Below are 20,882 nucleotides of genomic sequence, written 5' to 3'. Positions count from 1 at the left end.
TGCTGGCTGATTTGCTCATTTATAGCAATATGTGTTTGTGAGCTTTCATTCTTTTCCAGCAAGATTTGGTCATCTTACTTTAAACTCCAACATCTTCACACTTGTACGCTTGGAATCAGGGACCTTTTTTTACCAATGACACTTCCTTGCCTGTATATACTTTGTGAATGGGTTAATAATTTGTTTCAACAACTTTTATTTGAGGTGGAGGTGAGGGAAGATGGATTTTGTTTAATGTTCTCATTTTCTTCAGCTATTACAATTAATTTATTTAAATTGCCAACAGATACAAACCTACACCAGGAACTTCCGCTGAGCCAACCGCCCCAAACCTCTTCTCCCTTTCATAGTACCAATACGTCGAGCAATGGGAGTTTTCCCGGAACCCCTGAGCTACAAAGACGAAGGGAAGAAGCTTTGAAGAAACTCGCAGCACAGGTAAGCTGCATCTTCATATTGTAATATCTTTACGACACAAGAGAAGTTAGCGTTTTCTGGCAGATTTTTTTTATAAGTAGGGTCACTGATTTATAGTGAATGCACGTGATTCCAGAGCTCATAGTATTTTGGCAGTGGCATTACACAGTGTATGTTTTAGTTCCGAGAAAGGAGAAGGAAAAGCTTTGCTTATAACATACTAAAATACAACTGTTCTCTGGTTTACAATGATTGAATAAGTCAAATTCTTCATTTTATAGGATTTCATGAACCCATTCCATTTTTCTATGAAAGCCAAAAGTCAGAAGCTCTCTTCTAAGATTTCCATGTTTATAGAATAATTACAGAACTTTATTACATTATTCTGAGCAAAAAATAGGCCCACTTTTGTTTTTTCTTAAACATACATACAGTCATGAGTTCTCTTCATTTTATTCATTCAATGTATACATTCATTAACAGGAAGGGCGAACAACAAAATCCTACCAATGTTGCTCTGTAATCAGTAAATTGTCAGGATTTATGTCTGAAAAGGTGGTAGAGGCAGAAACCCTCATAACATTTAAGGAGTATTTGGATGTGCACTTGCGATGCTTTGGGCCTAGTGCTGGAAAATGGGATTAGAATAGTTAGGTACTTGTTTGACCAGCACAGACTCAGTGGGCCGAAGGGCCTTTTTCTGAACTGTAGACCTCTATGACCAGGTGGGAGTGATTATTTCCCAATAAGGAAGTATGTGTATGAGGAAGTATTATGGCATGACTGAGATCAGGAACTCTACTTGAGAAACAGCAGAACTTTTTAATTATGTAATTTTACAATATGACTTTAATTCTGGGCAAATCACACTGGAAATCTTTTTACCAATCCAAAGCCAGACTGAGTTTGAGCTCTGTAATGAAGTTGGTGTCCATAAAATGCACCCCAGTACTCAAACAGAAGTTATGCAAGAGTCAACATTAACAGTCCAGAGCACATAAAATACGCTTTCTATGCTGTTGCCTGCTTATTCATTATTTTGATATTAATCTACTTACTTTCCATTTAAAATACTGCAAATAAGCTGATAGCAAGTTGCTTTTTATTTTCAAATAAGTTAACTTTGTAACCAGGTTAAAATGCAAACATAATAGTTTTTTTTTAAAAATCAGTTACATTGACCAATAATTCAGTACCTACTTACTGAGAATTGTGTTTGTTACTAGTCAGTATATGCAGCCTCTGTGAGGAAGAAATTTTTCACTTGCCACCTAAGAGTGTGGTGCAAGCAGAGGTAATCAATGATTTCAAGAGGAAATTGGATGGGCACCCGCAGGAAATAAACTTGCACGGCTATAGGGATAGAGTGGGGGAATGGGACTGACTGGATTATTTTACGGAGAGCATGCATAGAGTTGATGGGCTGAATTGCCGCCTCCTATGCTGTAAATGATTCTAACTCTCCCATTTCTCTGTTCGAGGCGCTGGTTGTTGCCTACTCCAAGCTTTGAGAGTTGCTTACCACACTGTAAGACACATTTTGTTTTACATGTAGATTGGGAAGGGCATCCAAATTGACAAGTTATCAAACTTTTGCTTAACATTTCTTCTGCCCATACATAAATGAACACCCGCATCTCATTTTTTAAAAAAAATTCTTTCATGTGGTTTGGGCATCACTGGCCAGGTCACAATTTATTGCTTATCCATATTTTTCCTTGAGCAGGTGTTATTTCAGAAGGTTTTTTTTTTGTGTTTGGAACCTCTTGTTAGCCCTTGTCAATGTGATTTGAGCTACAGATAACCAAAACTTAAGTGTTATTTGTTCAATGCAGTGCTACTGTGGGAAAATTAGATGAAAGCAACAGGATTAAAAATCACAAGTTACAATGGTTGAATTATGTCACATAACTATTGTCAGTAGCTATATAGTACCAGCAGCCTAAATGTTGATACATGGCTCCATGACTGTAATCCAGCATTTGTTTTTGGAGTGATCAATTGGCACCCAGAGTGGATGGGAACTAGCAATATCTCCTGAGCTTAGAATCTTTCTTAATACATGCCTCCAGCCAGAAGTTTTGTTTGGCTCTACTTAACAAGCACAGTTGCTTAAAAACGTTCCCAAGTTATTAAATCTGAACGTTCCCTCAAAAGAATTACCAACAATATTTTGTAAAATATCGAATATGATGAGTCCCTGGCTTGTTCTTTCCCAAAGCAAACCTTTTTACCAGAAAGGAGAAATTCATTTTTAAAGAGCTCCTATCCTATAATAATAATCATTGCATGATGAATAAATAAGTATGCTGGCCAGATTCTAGCATTTTAAATTAATTTATCCAAAATTCAAAACATAAAAACATTCTCTTCTGTTTATGAATGATGATATAAAAATGTTTGTGAATTGGCAGAAAGAGATTCTGGAACCAGGAGCATATCTTTTGAACTAACTTAAATGTTTTTGCATTGAGCATTGGTAGGCATAAGAATTTTTTAAAACTTCCTACCCTTAACTACTGAGCTGTCAGTCACAAAAAAATGACGTTTTCACTCATTCTTGAGAAAATGAGATGGCAAGCAAGGCAATTTATTGCCTAACCCTAATTGCCCTTGAAAAGGTGGTGGTGAGATGCCTTTTTGTACCGCTGCATTTCATGTGATGTAGTTACACCCACAGTGCTGTTAGGAAGGGAGTTCCAGGATTTTGACCCAGCAACAATGAAGGAACAGTGATATAGTTCCAAGTCAGGATGGTGTGTGGCTTGGAGGGGAACTGGTAGATGGTGGTATTCCCATGCATCTGCTGCCCTTGCCCTTCTAGCTGGTAGGAGTCACAGATTTGGAAGGTCCTGGCGAAGGAACCTTGATGAGTTGCAGCAATGCACCTTGTAGATGGTTTGCATTACTTTATGCTCGTAGTGGAGGGAGTAATTATTTTAGGTGGTGGATGGGATGCTGATGAAGTGGGCTGCTTTTTCTTGGATAAAGTCAAGCTGTGGTCATCCAGGCAAGTGGAAAGTATTTTATCACACTCCTGGCCTGTTTTGTTGGCTTTGGTGAGTTAAACGCCACAGAATTCCATGTCTCTGACCTGCTCTTGTAGCCACAGTATATGACTGATCCAGTTATGTTTATGGTTGATGGTAACTCCTGGGATGTCAATTATGGTGGACTCAGCAATTGTAATATAGTTGAATGTCTAGGGAAGATGGTTAGATTTTCTCTTGTTGGTCATTGCCTGACACTTGTGTGGCCTGAATGGTACTTGCCACTTATCAGCCTGAGTCTGAATTTTGTCCAGGCTTTGCTGCTTGCAGGCATGAACTGCTTTAGCACTTGAGGAGTTGAGAGTAGTATTGAACATGGTGCAGTCATCAGCGAGCGTAGCCAATTCTGACCTTCTGATATAGGGAAGGTCATTGATGAAGCAGCTGAAGATGGTTTGGTCTAGGCATTACCTTGAGGAACTTGTGCAGCAATTTCCTGGAGCTAAATCTAACCACATCCATCTTCCATTTTTGCGAGGTATGGCAGCCAGTGGAGCGTTTTCTCCCTGATTCCCATTGACTTCAATTTTGCTAGGGATTGTCAATGTCACACTCAGTTAAATGCTGCCTTGATGTCAAGGGCAGTCACTCTCACCTCATCTCTGGAGTTCAGCTCTTCTGTTGATGTTTCGATTAAGGCTATAATGAAGTCAGGAGCTGAGTGCCGTGATGGAACCCAAACTGAGTATCAGTGAGTATGTTATTGCTGATTAAGTGCTGCTTGATAGCGCTGTTCGATGACACCTTCCATCACTTTGTTGATGATCGAGTGTAGACTGATGGGGTGGTAATTAGCCAGGTTGGATTTGTCCTGCTTTTTGTAGACACGACATACCTGAGCAATTTTCCACATTGTCGGGTAGATGCCACTGTTGTAGCTGTATTGGAACAGCTTGGCTAAGGATATGGCACCTTCTGGAGGACATGTCTTCAGTATCCAGTGCTTTTCAGCTGTTTCTCTATCACGTGGAGTGAATTAATTTGACTGAAGACTGGAATCTATGATTTTGGGGAGCTCAAGGAAGCTGAGATAGATCATCCACTAGGCACTTCTGGCTGAAGATGGATGGAAATGTTTCAGCCTTGTCCTTGCCTCCTACATGCTGGCTTTGCCATTATTGAGGTTAGGGAGTCTCCTCTTCTGGTTGGATGTTTAATTATCCTCCACCATTCACAACTAGATGTGACAGGACTGCAGAGTTTTAATTTGACCCGTTAGTTGTGGGATCAATTAGCTCTGTCTATAACATGCTGTTTCCTCTTTTTAGCATGTGTATAGCTCTGTGTTGTAGCGTCACCAGGTTGACACCTCAGTTTTAGATATGCCTAGTTCTGCCCCTGGGATGCTCTCCTACACTCCTCGTTGAACCAAGATTGGTCTCCTAATTTGATAATGGTGGAGTGAGGGGATACGCCAGGCCACGAGCTTGGCCTAAATAGCCAAGTGGTTATGGTACTGGGCTTGTAACCCCAAGATCAAGAGTTCAAATCTCACAATGGCAAACTATGAAACAATGTAACTTCATCTGAATAGGAACAGATGGAAACGTGTTTGTACTCGAAAGAGTTACTCCAGGCCACGAGCTTACAGATTGTCGTTGAATACAATCCTGTTGCTGATGGTCCACAGCACCTTATGGATGCCCAGTTTTGAGCTGTTAGTTCTGTTTTAGAGTCTATTCCTTTTAGCACAATGATTGAGGGTATCTTTAGTGTGAAGAGGGGACTTTGTCTCAACAAGGACTGTGCAGTGGTCACAGACATCTGCAACAGCTAGATTGGTGCGTATGAGGTCAAGTAGGTTTCTTCCCTCTTTTTGGTTCTTTGACCACCTGTCATAGGCCCAGTCTGGTGGATAGGTACTTCAGGACTTCTCCAGCTTGGTCACTAATAGTGCTATCAAGTCATTCTTGGTGATGGGCTTTCAAGTTCCCCACCCATATAACATTCTGTGCCCTATTTAGTCATATGGATAGCCACCATTAACAGCTTTTTCAAATTAATGGCCCAGATTTTGTGATGGTAATAATGGCAAAACTGTCAGCATTCACATACATTACTTCATCAAAACTGTCGGCACTTCTGGATTCCGCATAGGTGCAGAAATCCAGAAGTTGTTGTTAGTGATTCTAAGATTCTCCAGATGTGTGCTGTTGAGGCATCCCCAAACTGCAAATAATGGGAAATCAATTTAATTGGCAGAAGCTTTCACTCTTCCGCATACTTGTTGTGAAAACACTTGAAAAGGCTACACCTTGCTGAATGAGGTGTAACTGAGTTTTTAATGGCCAATTAACTTCACAATTATTGCTGAAGACCTCCACTGGCCCTGAGAAGTTAATTGTATATTTATGAATGTCAACTTTCTCATTTCAAATTAAACACAATTCTAAAAAAATTTTCTTTATTTTAGCTTCTGTGTTAATCCAGTCATAATCATTTATTTTGCTATCTGAAAATTTAAATTACAAGTGAATGATATTAAGTATTTTAACTTCTTGCTGATTGTGTATGAATACTTCAGTGTGATTGGCTGCTTACCTGCTTGCTGACATCGCTACTGATGCTGCATCTCAAGAAATCTCCTTAACTTGGTGCCAGATTTAAACTGTTGGTAGGAAAGGGGAAAGCTACACCATTCTCACATTGCTAGATTATTGTGGGCAGCTTTCTATGAAGTTAGCTGCTGACTGCAAAATCCAGTCCAATGCATTAGGATGAATTTTTAATGTAAACTGTAACTCTCATAGGTTGAAATTGGAGATGGAAAATTTAAATTTCCTACAATTATACTTGAATTATATTAAAATAATTCTGAAAAAAGTAGAAGCAATATTTGTGGGGAAAATATTTTTTTCTTTGCTGGGCTGAAGGCTTATTGTTTTGAACACCCTTTTTTGCCAGTGCGGATCATACATGTAATTATTACTGAATATAAACTCAATTAGAGCACTGTGCAGTATTGGGTTCCACACTAGAGGATAAAAATTGAGGCTTTAAAGATGTTGCAGCAATTTTATTGAGATTGCCTGGTCTGGGGATTAAAAACTTGAGAATGTGAGGCTTTTATCATTAGAACAACACACATTACAGGACCTTTTCCTAAACCTCCAGACTCTCTAACTCTATCTATATGCAGCCTTTGCCCCCACCCAGCAACCATTTTCAGTGGATTCAGCTTTTGACACAACTTTGATGCTTCCAACCCATTCAGCCCATTTCCAGCTCTCCAAGATCTCAGGGGTTCTCCCTAAGCAGTTTCCGACTCTTGTGACATCATAAGAACATAAAAATAGGAGCAGAAGCAGACCAAATGGCCACTCATGGCTGATCTTCTGCATGACCTCCACTTTCTTGCTGCTTCCCATATCCTATGATTCCCTGAGAGATCAAAAGTCTTTCTATTCCAGCCTTGAATCTATTCAATGATGAAGGATGTACAGCCCTCTGGGGTAGACAAGTCAAAGATTCACAACCTTCTTGAGTCAAGAAATTTCTCCTCATCCCAGTCCTAAATAATCAACCTCTTATCCTTAGCTGCAGACCATGTTCTGTAGCCAGAGAAACAACCTCAATGTCTACCCTGTCAAGCCCCTTCAGAATCTTGAATGTTTCAATGATATCAACGGTCCTCTGATCCTGGGACTTATTGTCCATTGTCCACATTCTCAGCAGGCATCATCTCTAATGTCTGTGCATTTACAGGCCAGGATCTTGCCCCAGTGCTACCATACACTTGGGCTCCATTTTGCCATTGGTCTGCAATACCTAGACTCCTTCCTAATGCTATCCGATTCCAGGATCTCATCCTGTTGCTTGCAGACTTTAGCTCTTCTCAAAGTCCCCTGAGTCTAACTTCTGTTGTTCCTCCACCCACCCAACCCCACCAACCAATCTCTTATAAAGCTAAGCCTGCCATAGGTTTGGACCCCTATTAGTACTCCCACTTCCCAAGGCTCCCTTCCTGTTTGCCAATCCAAGTAACTCACCCTGCAGAATCTTAGCACTGCCACCATTGTGTTTGTAAGCTCCAGAACCACCACTCTTGTTTCACACACCCAGTATTGCTTCATGGTTTCATCCATCCTGCTACATTGTAATTTATTCCAGCCTTTGTAAAATGATTGAAATAAAATTGAGTATATACACAAATGTACAATGATGATCATGTCAAATTTAATTTTTTTACAGAAGTTTGGACATAGTTGTAGAGTTCAAACTAAAAAATACAGATAATACTCCGAGAATTTTTTAATAAAAGTGAATTTGACTTCCTAGAGCAGTGCACCTTTTGACTCACCATGAGCAACTCAATGGAAGATAAAGTGTTATCAAAGCCATGTATTTAGTGTCCGGTGTTGTCAGTTTATCACCCTTTGGTGTTGCAATTTATATGTAAGTTTCTTGTATTCAAATTTATAACAGTTGAGAAACTAAAATACAAATTCATTTAAGCTCAATTTTCTGCCTGATTGTCATATGTTACGGACAATTTGGGACACAATATTGTAGTTTCTATGGGAGCAGAGTGAAAATGATGTGCACAGAATTTGTCCATTTGGAAATTCAAACAGCTGTGGACCAGGTAAAATGTCATACTCAGGCTGCAGCTGGAACAGCAAATTCGTGTAGTGCAAACTTTATAGGCAATTCTAATATTATGCACTCAATTTTATAAATAAATGTCATTATTTTGAGGTTTTAACACTAGATACTTTTGCAGATTCAGCATCACTGCTGTGCAAAGCTATTTGTGTGCCCTGTGATCCATAGCACACCTTGTCCTATATCTAGATAAAAAAGCATGACTCAAAGATTATGAAGCCCTCGTACACAAGCTTCTAGAATGTTATTGATGGCAAAAAACATTTCATTGATTCGAAACAGGCTGTGAAACAGCAGATGGTTTTCTTTGTATGAGAGATATGAATGAACAGTACATACTGAGACTATATATTTTCCCTGCACTCAGCCAGTAGAACATGCTCCTTAAGTATCATCACTAACCATATGATTACTTGATATAACCTCAAACTAGCTTGATTTTTGTTGGCTAAGCTCTTTTGGAACAGAAACACAGCTCATGCCTGCAATTACCAAAACGTTGATGTCCTGTACTTGCTCTCAGAACTGAAAAACTGAACTGCTGACCGCAGACTGCTCCAGCCAATTGAGTAATTACCCCTAGTTCAAAGGGCTGAGAAATATCTGTTAAATAAAGTCACCACCTGGGTTTGAGAGCCTACTCTTTATATACATTTGGTTTTCTTTCTCCCCCTACTCTCCACATATTACAACTTGAATACCTCTACGATGATATAAGGAACCGGGTGTTACAATGTTACTCTTGTGATCAATGGAGCATTCTATAAAACATTGCAAGATGTTTGAGGGAGTATATAATGGTCCCTCTCAGGATGAAGAACTAACACCGTAGACCTTCATTGTGCAAACCAGATCGAACTAAGATTGTGAGAAAATCGAATAGACTGATTCAGAATACTGTTCAGCTTTCAGAGTTAACCCTTTACACATTGAATTTAAAAGCTTACATTCTTATAATGTTAAAAATCATTTTGCTACAGTAAGTTTAGTGTTTTCTCCAGATGGCTTATGTTCTTTTAAACTGAGTAAAAGGGTGGCAGAAAATAGTGAAGAATTACTTGGACCAATTTGGTTCATTTGGTGGTAGTTGTTACCAGACTATGTAGAATTGCATATAATTTACAGCACAGAACAGGCCATTCAGCCCAAGAGAATCTATGGTGGCATTTATGCTCCAAATGAGCTTCGTCCCATTTCTCTTCATCTCACTCTGTCAATTTATCCCTCATGTTCAGTTTTCCCTTAAATGCATTTCTACTGTTTGCTTTGACTACTCCATGTGGTATTGAGTTCTCATTTTCACTAATCTTTGGGTAAAGAAGTTTCCCCTAATTTCTTAATGGATTTATTAGTGATTGTCTTATATTTATCCCCCCCTAGTTTTGGTTTCCTGTACCCTGCACCCCCCCCCCAAAAAAAAAACTAACTGGAAGTTTCATCTTGAACTCAAAAAGACAGGTGAGGATTTGTAACTACAGCTTCCGTTTTAAAAATCCCAGCTTGATGAATTTGGAAAAAAATTAGTAATTTAACTGGTCTTGAGATGCTTCTTTAATATGAATTTATCTGTCTAATGAATGAAATTGTTTTCTGGATTGCTTTATATTTTGCTCTTTGAATCAGTCATCGCTTTATTCCCCCTATGGACATGTGGTACCTTTTTGAGCTGAAATGCTACTGATAGGGTTACCAGTAGCATTATGCAGATAGAACTATATTTTTATGCTTGAAAACACAGTAGTTCAGCAAAACCTTTAAATCCTTCACAAGTATCTTTAATAATATGAATGAAATATACTGTAACAATTAAAATAAAATATATTTTTCATGTTTAATACTCTGCCTTGCTGCCATATGTCTAAAATATGACTGAAGGGCATGTGTGGCTTTAGTGACTACTTGAGGGAGCAGACTTCAGATAGCAATATCGCACAGGTTTACATGTTGAAAATTGTTTTATCAGGATAGTTGGGAATTTTAAAATTACTTATTTAATTCTTTTTACATAAGTTTGTATATTTTGCCTTTTTACTTTGATTGTCCCTGCTCTGAGGTTAGGAGAACTAGACAATCCTAGATGCAGAGTTTATTGTGATTCTTTATTGGATGATAGAAGTATACTTTGCAGACAGAATAGATCTCCCACATTTTGAGATGACATTTTCAGCTCTGTAAGATCATTTGCCTTGCAGTTTTGCTAACCTGCTATAGACGTTGGCCATGGAAGAATGCTTCTTGGCAGATCAACTTACATTCCTTCTCATTTTGAATATTTTCTGGCCTGCTTGTTTTTTTTTCTCTTATTCTCTGAAACCTTGCTGGGCCTCCAGTTTGTCCAATTTGAGCGCTTCTCAGCTTGCTCATTGTCTTCTGGCCGCCTTCTGGCTGGCCTACTTGTTAGAGCAGTCATTCCCGAGCGATCCCTATTTGTTTGTTTGTCAACTTTGCTACTGCTCTTGCTGGTTCACTCACCCATGCATAGTGCTTCCTGGCCAACAAAAGCTGAACAAGGAGAGTGAGTCATTATGTAGTGAAGGAAAATGAGAGTAGAAATAGGAGAACTATAGAAAGGAAGGAATAACAGAATATGAGAATTAGAGAACAAGCATAATTAAGATAAGGAGCAATGGAGAAACCAAGCGCCCTTTGCAAAAGCATCCTGTTCAATCCTTTGTGAGTTAACACCATAGGAAATCTGAAATAAAAGCAGAAAATGCAGGAAGCACTCAGATCGGGCAGCATCTGTGGAGAGAGAAAAACGGGAAAAGCCATTGACCTTAAATGTTAACTCTGTTTCTCTCTCCAAAGATGCTGCTTGGCCTGTTGCATATTTCTAGCATTTTTTGTTTGTCTTTCAAATTTCCAGCATCTGCAGTATTTTGCTGTTGTACCACAGGAAACTGTTGTTATTATATAAAGAATAAAATGCTGAAATAAAAATCTTGTTTCATTTCATTTTTTAAACAGGTTGTTGCCTATCACTACTGCCAGGCTGATAATACATACACCTGCCTTGTACCAGAATTTGTCCACAGTGTAGCAGCTTTGCTTTGTCGTGCACCTCAGCTAGCAGCATTCAGGGATTTGCTGCTGAAGGAATCACACATACAGAGCATACTCAGTCTACGTTCTTGTGTCCAGGATCCCATGGCTGCATTTAAGAGAGGTATTTTGGAGCCTCTTGTAAACCTGATAAAAGGTAAGGTTCTAATAGATGTAAATAGTTTGTCTTAGATGTCTGATGGGTATGTAAATAGAATTAGTGTCCACTGGAGGTATGTTCCAGCATAGAACATGCTTTGCTCTTTAAAAAAAAATCGGCCTGTTTGTTTTATTAAATCAGATAGCAAATATTAAAAATTAAACCTTGAAACACTCATGTATGGCCAAATTTTGCGGGAGTGGGACACTGTGTGGTGTATCTCATTATTTAGACTTGTTTGGGAACCTTAAGGTTTTAAACATTTTTTGTCAACAAAGTTTCTGGAGTTGAGCTGACATGTGCACAGCAGGGGCATTAAGGCCTCTGCAACCGTAATGGACAATGGGAATAATAGTGTATCCTTAACCAAGTATGCTAATAGTTTGAAAAACAGGTAGGACTGAGAAGGAGGATGAATTAGAGAGGGTGGATTCAATGTCAAATCAGGTATAAGAAGAAAAATAAAGAGGAGGAAAGAAAGATAGTTGGAGAGAGAGAGAGAGAAGAAGGGCAGAAAGGAAGAATGAGAAAAGATTTTTTAAAACTAGCACTTTAAAAAATGTTCTGAAACAATTCACAGCCAGAAGGAATGAGTCTCTCATGTTTATAATTGTCTATTTCCTGGGCTAGAGGGCTTGATTGGCAATCATTAACAATTAACAATTGTTAAAATGGTACTTATGCTGTTAATTGCAAGGCTTAACTTTCAGTAAATTTTTAATGGACAATTAATGTGTAAATTCAGAAACTTCATGAAAATCACAGAAGTTAAATGTGAGATCCTGTTTTTACAAAGCTAAAGGTGAAGTATTGCCATTCGGCCAACAAACTGCAAATTTGTAATTTGAGGTATCTCTTCCACACTACAAATCATTGGCTTGTTTGCATGTTAATAACTACATGCAAAATATGGCCTGTAATGTCAATTAGTTCTCTCCTGTTTCTGTAATTTTCAATTTTAAAAAAATGTCTAGCTTCTAAAGAATTCATGTTCATCGAGACTTCTTTGCTAAATTCTATATGCTTAATGCTGCATTTTCTTTCCAGAATTAAGATAACTGACTAAATTGGGGATAAGTTAAATTCAAGACATAGAAGCATATGGGTTGATGATTCTTTAAGGCGCACGGGTTGACGATGCTTTGGTTTAAGGCATATGTGGATATTTGCATGGTGGGAACATTGTAGTGTAATGTACTTTACTCCTTTACTCTAACATTTGAAATGAATTGATTATCATACTAGCAAAGTAGCAGAGTTCACCAAGTTAGGATTGAACATGAAATCTTTTGGGTAGAAACACCATATGCTAACCACCTAAGCAATGTTTGATAGGCTTGTCAGCTCAATTGATGCTCATGGAATAAAAGAGAAAGTGACAGCTTGGGTATAAAGTTGGGCGATTGACAGGAAACGAGGGGCAATGGTGAATGTTGGACAATGGTGTACGGTGGTTTTCCGAACCGGAGGAGGGTATCTAGTGATATTTCTCCAGGATGTCAATAGAACTACTGTTTTTCTTGATCTATATTATTGACTTGGCCTTGGGTGTACAGGGCACAATTTGAAAATGTGAAGATGGCACAAAACTTGGAAATATTGTGAACTGTGAGGAGGCTAGTGATAGACTTCAATAACATGTAGGCTGGCAGAATGGACAGGCACGTGGCAGTTGCAATTTGATGCAGAGAAGTGTGAAGTGATACATTTTGGTAGGAAGAATGAGGAGGCACAATATAAACTAAAGGGTAGAATTCTAAAAGCAATGCAGGGACATAGAGATACATAAGTGCAAATTGTTGTTGAAAGTAGCAGGGCAGGCTGAGAAAGTGGTTAAAAAGGATATGGAATCCAAAGCTTTATAAATAAAGGCATAGAGTACAAAAGCAATTAAGTTATGGCATAAAACACTGATTTGGCCTCAACTGGAGTATTGTGTGGAATTCAGGGCACCACACTTAAGGAAGCATGTGAAGGCTGTAGAGAGGGTATATAAACGATTCATGCGAATGGTTCTGGGTTGAAGATCTTCAGTTACATAGACTGGAGAAGCTGGGATTGCTCTCCTTTGAGAAGAGAAGATGGAGAAGAGATTTAATAGAGTTGCTTAAAATTACAAGGGGACGAAATAAGAGAAAAACGGTTCCCATTGGTGAAAGGGTCATAAGAAAGGACACAGACTAAATTAGCAAAAGGGGTAAAGGCAACACGAGGCAAAACTTTTTTTTATGCATGTGTGGTTGGGATCTGGGGTGCAGTGTCTGAAGGAGGAGTAGAGGCAGTTTCAACCTTGACTTTCAAAGAGGAATTGAATAAGTGTCTGAAGGGAAAAGAAATTACAGGGCTACAGGGAGAGGACCGGGAATAGTACTAGCTAAATTGCTCTTGCAAAGAGCTGACACGGACTTGACAGGCCAAATTGCTGCCTCCTGTGCTGTAACCATTCTCTGATTCGATCTTTTTTCAGGCAGATGAATAACATGGCATGGGTAACTCAGTGGGACAGGACAGTTGGGGCATGTGGTAATATAGATTCTGTATAGCAACAAATTGTAATTAAATTTAATTTTGTCCTGCAGAAAAGAAGATTCCTGCAGATGATTATATTATTTTGGTGGATGGCTTAAATGAGGCTGAATTCCATAAGCCCGATTATGGTGACACAATTGCTTCCTTTATCACTAAAATAATTTCGAAGTTTCCAGCTTGGCTAAAGCTGGTAGTTACTGTTAGAACCAATCTACAGGTAAAGACATCCATTTAAGTTTTGGTTGCACTGGCTGAAATTTGCATTTTATATACTTAAAAAATTAACACTACTGTATATTTTATACTTTACACAAGGTATTAATTTTAATGGCACTTCGCTACTTGTTAATATTTGCTTATACCACTTTTTCTGATGAACTAGCATTTGTAGATTTGTCATAATTCAGTAAGTTATCAAAATAAAACATTTTGTTGGTTTGACAAAAGTCGCTATGAATTCGAACAATTAAACAACATATTCCTTATACTTTGCCATAGTTACTAATTGAGTTGGATATTAACTTTCATGTTGACATCAGAGTTGTAGAGAATATAAATAAAGATACTAATCACATTGCAACAACAAGTTAGATCCAACAATTGCAGCGTGAATTTGCTATAAAGATTACACAGATAAAGTTAACAGCAGCCCTGTAACTAGGGACAACAATGATGAGGAAACCTTTCCACATTGCATTGTTTTTCTAGCATGAAAATGGATTTATTGGCTGAAAGCCAGGTGGCTGGACACCAGAGCAATTAAAATGTTTGAATGTTTATTACGTTCATTTGGCTGGTGAACTTTCCTTAATTGCACTCGTAGGCATTTTGTTGAAAGGATTTCAGTTATTTGTTTATATACAGCAGATTAATTTTAAGTGTTGTTCAAGAATAGTTGTTATTCAGTATGTGATCCTCATTTACAGGGCATGAGGTGATATAGTCAGCAGAAGCTGGCAAAGTGCCTAATCATTTCAGCCTTTGAAAGCTAAAATATGTTCTCATCACTTAAACATTAGTTATTTTTGTGTGAATTTGATTCTTCAGAGCAATGCAACACCGTGTCACGATTAACAATTTTTCTCATGGATAGGTGTCAGCATAGGGAATTACTTGAATGTGCAGGTTGATGGCCTTTTAATTAGGGTCCATTTAATTAAACTTACTTGGGGTGTTCAATCCATTGCTTGCTTAAATCTAAATTGGATATTTCTTTCTCATATATATGCCACTAGAAAAATTAGTGTTAATTTTAATCCTAATTATGTCATATGTATAAATCTATAATAAAATGTTGCTTCAGCATGCACTTCCTGCAACTTTTCCATTTTGGCTTCTGATATGCATAGTGATAACAAAAATTGTCTATGTAAAGTTGACATTGTAATTGTATCTGGCATCCCCTGTTTTCCCCACTCTTGTGAAGATACTGCAGTACCACCAGTGGTTAGAGGATGTAATTACAATGTGACAGGCTTGCATTGAAAATTTCCATGATAATCGTGGACACTCAATGCATAGTTATAAGACCATAAGACATAGGAGCAGAAATTAGGCCATTCGGCCCATCGAGTTTGCTCCGCCATTCAATCATGGCTGATAAGTTTCTTAACCCCATTCTCCTGCCTTCTCCCTGTAACCTTTGATCCCCTTACCAATCAAGGACCTATCTATCTCGGTCTTAAATACACTCAATGACCTGGCCTCCACAGCCTTCTGTGGCAATGAATTCCATAGATTCACCACTCTCTGGCTAAAGAATTTTCTCCTCATCTCTGTTCTAAAATTATATTATATCAGAATACAGACAAAATATTTAACTTCAGAATGGTTCATATACATAATTAAATCTTCATGGTGAAACAGCAGTTAACTCAGAATTACCTTTGTTGTGTTTACTTTATAGCAGTTACATTTTCTGACCTTAAGACAACATAGATCCACCTGTACTGCAAGGTGTTAACAGCAGAATAATAAATTGAGCAGTGTATGGTTTGATTCTCTTATAAGATGTATCTGATTTACTGTATGCATTGTCACAGGAGATTCACTAGTGTTTATTGAAAATATTGACGCCATGTTTCTCGTACTCCAGTGTTACATGCAAATTTCTGCACGTGTAGCGTAAAAGCATTAAAGAGAAAAAGGAATTGGTCATTTATTACTAATTTTAGGGCCTCAGGGATAAAGCAAAGACAACAGCTTGCCTTTATACAGCACCTTCAACATAGCAAAATATGCCAAGGTGCTTCTTAAGAGTGTTATTAATCAAAATTATTTACCTGACGCACAGAAGGCAATATCAGGGCAGATGACCAAAAGCTTGGTCAAAGAGGTAGGTTTTAAGAAGCATCTTAAAGGACAAGAAAAAGATAAAGGCTTAAGGAGGGAATTCTGAGCTTAGGGCCTTTGCAACCGAAGGCACCACCACTAATGGTGGGGTGTTTAACATCGGGGATATGCAAGATGCTGGAATTAGAGGATCAGAGAGATAGTGAACATTTGAAGAGCTGGAGGAGGCTAAAGGGATAGTGAGGGTGCATAGCTTTGGAGGGATTTGAATGGATGAAAATCTAAATTCTTGAGTTGTTGCCAGACCGGGAGCCAATATGAGTCAGAGCATGGGTGATGGATGAATGAGTCTTGATACGAGTTAAGATACAGGCAACAGAGTTTTGGATGACCTCGGGTTTATGTAGGTTGGAAGATGGGAGACCAGCAGAGTTGGGCAATGAAATGGAATTGAAAGTAGGCAGTCTTGGTGATGAAGTGCATATGTAGTCAGAAGTTTATCTCTGTTTTAAATACGGCACCAAGCTTATGAACTCAGCCTCGGGCAGTTGTCAGATGAGGGATGGAATTGGTGCTACGGTAACAGTTTCTAACCTATAGATTAACTTTCAAAGCAACAGAAAATGCCTTCTAATTGGCTCCAGGTACGCTTGTTTACATCATGGTTCCCCACTGTGCAGCAGAACAATACATTGAGTTAAGTGCTATAGTATATATATGTTATATGATATATATATATAACATATATATTTTATATATATATATATATATATATCTGATATGAAACAATATATTCTGTAACTCAGGTTGCAGAATTCTCTAGTGATTTGTATAAGAGTTGGGGGCAATTTCTGTTACCTTGACTGCCCAATCATATGTGTCTAAAACTATGTAGGACAAGTACAAGTTACAAATGAAGATACATTGGCCCCTTCTTGAAGAATAATCTTCCCTCATCTGTTCTGTACCTAGATTCCAGGTTCAAAGTGTAAAGAAATTGCCTGACATTAATATTGTTTTATTTATCACATCACTACAGTGATCTGTGCTACACGAAGTGTGATTTTGGAAATTTGAAATAAAAACAGAAAATGTTGGGACTATTCAGCAAATCTGATGGCATCTGTGGAGAGAAAAAAACAGTTAATGTTTCAGAAATGGGAGCACTTGGAGATCTATTAGCTTTTAAGGGAGGCAGGAAAGGGGTGAGGGATGAATGAAAGGTCTGTGTTAAGGTGGAAGGTAGGAGAGATTAAATGGAATGATGGTGCAGGGCAAAAAGAGATTGTAATGGGACAAGAAACAAAAGAAATGTCTAGGAGAGGTATAAATGGGAATAGCTGAATCATCATCTACATCTATGACAATGCCCACCACCATTAATGGTTTCCAGTTTCTTGGCTGTAACCATCCCCTTCTCACCATGGGCATCCAGTCTCTCTATCTCCATCCCCACCAGGTCTGAACACTCCTTCCTTGAGTGGAGGCCCGACCAGTCCTTATCCACCACCACCCTCCTTTGGCTGGCTGAACTTGTTCTCATATTGAACAGCATCTCCTTTAACTCTGTTCACTTCCTCCAAATAAAAGGTGTTGATGTATGAACCCGACCGTGCCTGCCTTTTCATAGCATACGTAGATAATTCTTTGTTCCGGTCCAACTCTGGTCCCCTTCTTTCTAACCCCCTCCCCCAGCCCCCCAACTATCTTCCCCTTCCCGTTTCTCTTGACTATCCGCACTCCTCCTCTCCCCCCCCCCCCCCCCCCCCCCCCGCCCCCCGACTTTCAACCCCCATAGGCTCTTTCCCACCCTCCTCCAGTACCCTATACCTGACGACCTGTCCCCACCTGAGCTGGTCAGAGGGCAGTCAGGTAATTTTAGCAGAATTTTGATCTGCTGGATCGCTGCCTTATTAAAAATGCAGCTTAAGTCCCAATACAAGTGTGGGCATGTAAAGGAAGGATCCCCACCCCCATACTGACATCAAGAGAAAAAAAATGACAGGATTATGATGACTTGAGCCCAACATCCGAATGTTTCTGCCTTTTCACTCGACCTTCTGATGGGTGCCTTTTCAAGCAGGTTTATTTAAGCTAAATTCAGGATAAAGGTGTAAGTGCTGTCTTAAAGGGCCAACAGTGCAGCTACAATCTCCATTAAAAAATCAAGGATATCTCATATATTACAGATTGGGTTGGGAGAACTAGAGGTTTCTTCTACTTCTTGCTCTCGATTAGGAGTGGCAATTGCAAGCCAGAGACTTATGGAGAAATTTGCAGAAGCAGCAGCATTAACCTTCTTTAAGTCCTATTGCTATCTGATACAAATAAAGGGGGGAGAAGTTCAAAGAAAAAGGAAGCCCACCAAATATGCCAGCAACGAAGGCAAATTAGCTTCTCCCTTCATTGTCAAGCCCCTATTGGAATTCATAAATCCTGTTGTTCCTTAAAACATCAGTCAGGAGATTTTTATGAGAAGGCCAAAATTTAAAGACTAAACTCTACAACCTCATCCTCACCTATGGTCATGAACTGTGGGTAATGACTGAAAGGGTAAGATTGCAAGTACAAGTGGCAGAAATGAGGTTTCTTTGCAGGGTTTCTGGGTGTACTATCTGGGACAGGGTGAAGAGTTTGGCAATCTAGGAGAGCCTCGGAGTAGTCGCTGTTCCTCTGGATCAAGAGGTGCCAGTTGAGATGGTTCGGGCATCTGATAAAGATGTCCCCTGGTAGGCTCCTGCTGGAGCTGCACTGGACATGGCCCACTGGGAGGAGACCTTGAGGCTGACCCAGGACATGCTGGAGGGATTATATCCCCCAGGAGGAGCTGGAATCTGTGGCTGAGAAAAGGGACGTTTGGTTGGCCCTGCTCAGCTTACTGCCACTGTGACTGTCGCCAGAAGTGGTGTGAAAATGGATGGATGAATTAAATTTAGCAGGGAAGCCCTGGAAGAGCAGGCCTGCAGCACACCTCATTGCTAAAACTGCTTTAACTGACTAAGAAACTAAAAACAGCCATGAAACGCTGGCTCATTTTGTGATCTTAGTTTCCGTTCACACTTACTATCAGCAGGTGACTAGTGCTGATCTATTTGCCAGGCAGACCCATGACAGCTACCAGCACCAGCGAGGTGATTCCGTAAAGAGTTTTCAAGGTGTTATGCTTACTAATATGCCTCTTTAAAGTACTGTTCTATTGTTTATTCTGTCCTATATTGTGCAAGTATGAGTTGTTGCATATTGACAATACTGAATAGTCATAAAAATTCAAACATTTGAATAAATTTAAGTTTGTGGGTTCAAAGGCCTGCACTCCAGGGAGTTGAGCACATCAGTGCATCACTGGAAAAAATGCTGCATTGTTGGAGCTATGTTTCTTGCAATAAACTTTGAACTTGACCTCTGTACATTTCATCTCTTCAGGTGGGTGTAAAATATGGCACTGTTGAGGGGTGGAAAAAAGCAGGGACATTCTCCTGGTGTCCTGGTTAAGACCTATCCCTCAACCAACACCACTAAAAATAAAAACTAGCTATTTACCTCATTTGCTATTATAGGACCAGGTTATGTGCAAATTAACTGCCAACTTAACAGTGGCACCACTTCAAACAAACTTAATTGGCTGTGAAGAGGTTTGAGAAGTTAAAGACACAATGCAAGTTCAATCATTTTGGGAAAAAAATCCATCATGCATGTGTCATTTTAAATTTAGACAATTAGTATAATAAAGGATTTTCAGAATAAAGCTGTGCCAATGGGTGGTGGAGAGGTGGGGGTGGGGGATCTATTTAACAAGTCAATCCACAAACCAGAAATTATTCTAATAAATTTCCTATCAGCTGAAATTGCTTAGAGTGATGGGCTGTATTTTAAAGCATCAAAATTATCCTCAGATTTCCAAAGCAAAAATTTGTCTTCAAGTACATCACACATCACTAATTTACACCCCATAGCTAATATTGTTTTTAAAAAATGAAATAGAATAAGTTGCCAAATTATAGGATGTTGTATAAAACAAAGTGAAATGGTATGTAGAAATGCTTCCACAATATTAAGCATTTGAGCTTAGATTTGCAATATTTACATCTTTTATTTCGATTTCTTATAGGAGATCACAAGTCTACTTCCATTTGTCAAAATTTCTCTGGATGATTTTCCGGAGAACGAAGATATTAACAGTGATCTGAATGCTTATATCCATCACAGAATTAACAATAGTCACGGAATACTCAGTAATATCTTTTTGAGTGGAAAAGCTGACACCCTTACAGTGAGCAAAGTCAGCAATCATCTTATCATGCGCAGCCAAGGATCTTATCTATATTTGAAGTTGACGCTGGATTTGTTTGAAAAGGGCCATTTGGTTATTAAGAGTGCAAGTTACAAGGTAGTCCCAGTGTCCCTGTCTGAATTGTACCTGCTACAATGCAACATGAAGTTTCTAACGCATACTTCCTTTGAAAAGGCTCTTCCTCTGTTGAATGTAGCCTTGGCATCCCTTCATCCACTGGCAGATGAACAGATCTTCCAAGCAATAAATGCTGGCTGTGTGAAGGGTGACTTGGAGTGGGAGGACTTCCAGCAGAGAATGGAGAGCCTTTCATGTTTCCTGATCAAACGAAGGGACAAAACACGAATGTTTTGCCACCCATCCTTTAGGGAGTGGCTTGTTTGGAGAGCAGATGGTGAAAACATGGACTTTCTTTGTGACCCAAGGTTAGTGTATTTGAATTTTAAAGCAATTCATATGTGCAGATTAATTTACAACTGAAGATTTACTTTGTTCT

At 39.0% G+C, this 20,882-nt stretch overlaps 1 protein-coding gene across 6 annotated transcripts in view; it reads left to right on the top strand.

Moving 5' to 3' along the window:
• The window catches only part of tanc1a (tetratricopeptide repeat, ankyrin repeat and coiled-coil containing 1a), a 240,089-nt gene that overhangs the window by 155,462 nt on the left and 63,745 nt on the right, over positions 1–20,882 (top strand). For all 6 annotated transcript variants that reach the window (XM_041201802.1, XM_041201800.1, XM_041201801.1 and 3 more), the window contains 4 exons: positions 287–438; positions 11,040–11,271; positions 13,854–14,020; positions 20,204–20,811. In XM_041201802.1, the coding sequence (XP_041057736.1) occupies positions 287–438; positions 11,040–11,271; positions 13,854–14,020; positions 20,204–20,811 (1,159 nt within the window). The remainder of the gene's footprint in view (positions 1–286; positions 439–11,039; positions 11,272–13,853; positions 14,021–20,203; positions 20,812–20,882) is intronic.

The sequence above is a fragment of the Carcharodon carcharias genome, chromosome 12 (genome assembly GCF_017639515.1).
Source record: "Carcharodon carcharias isolate sCarCar2 chromosome 12, sCarCar2.pri, whole genome shotgun sequence".
NCBI lineage: Eukaryota > Metazoa > Chordata > Chondrichthyes > Lamniformes > Lamnidae > Carcharodon > Carcharodon carcharias.
The sequence above is the reverse complement of the archived record's forward strand: the minus strand, read 5'-3'. Positions and strand labels throughout refer to the sequence as shown.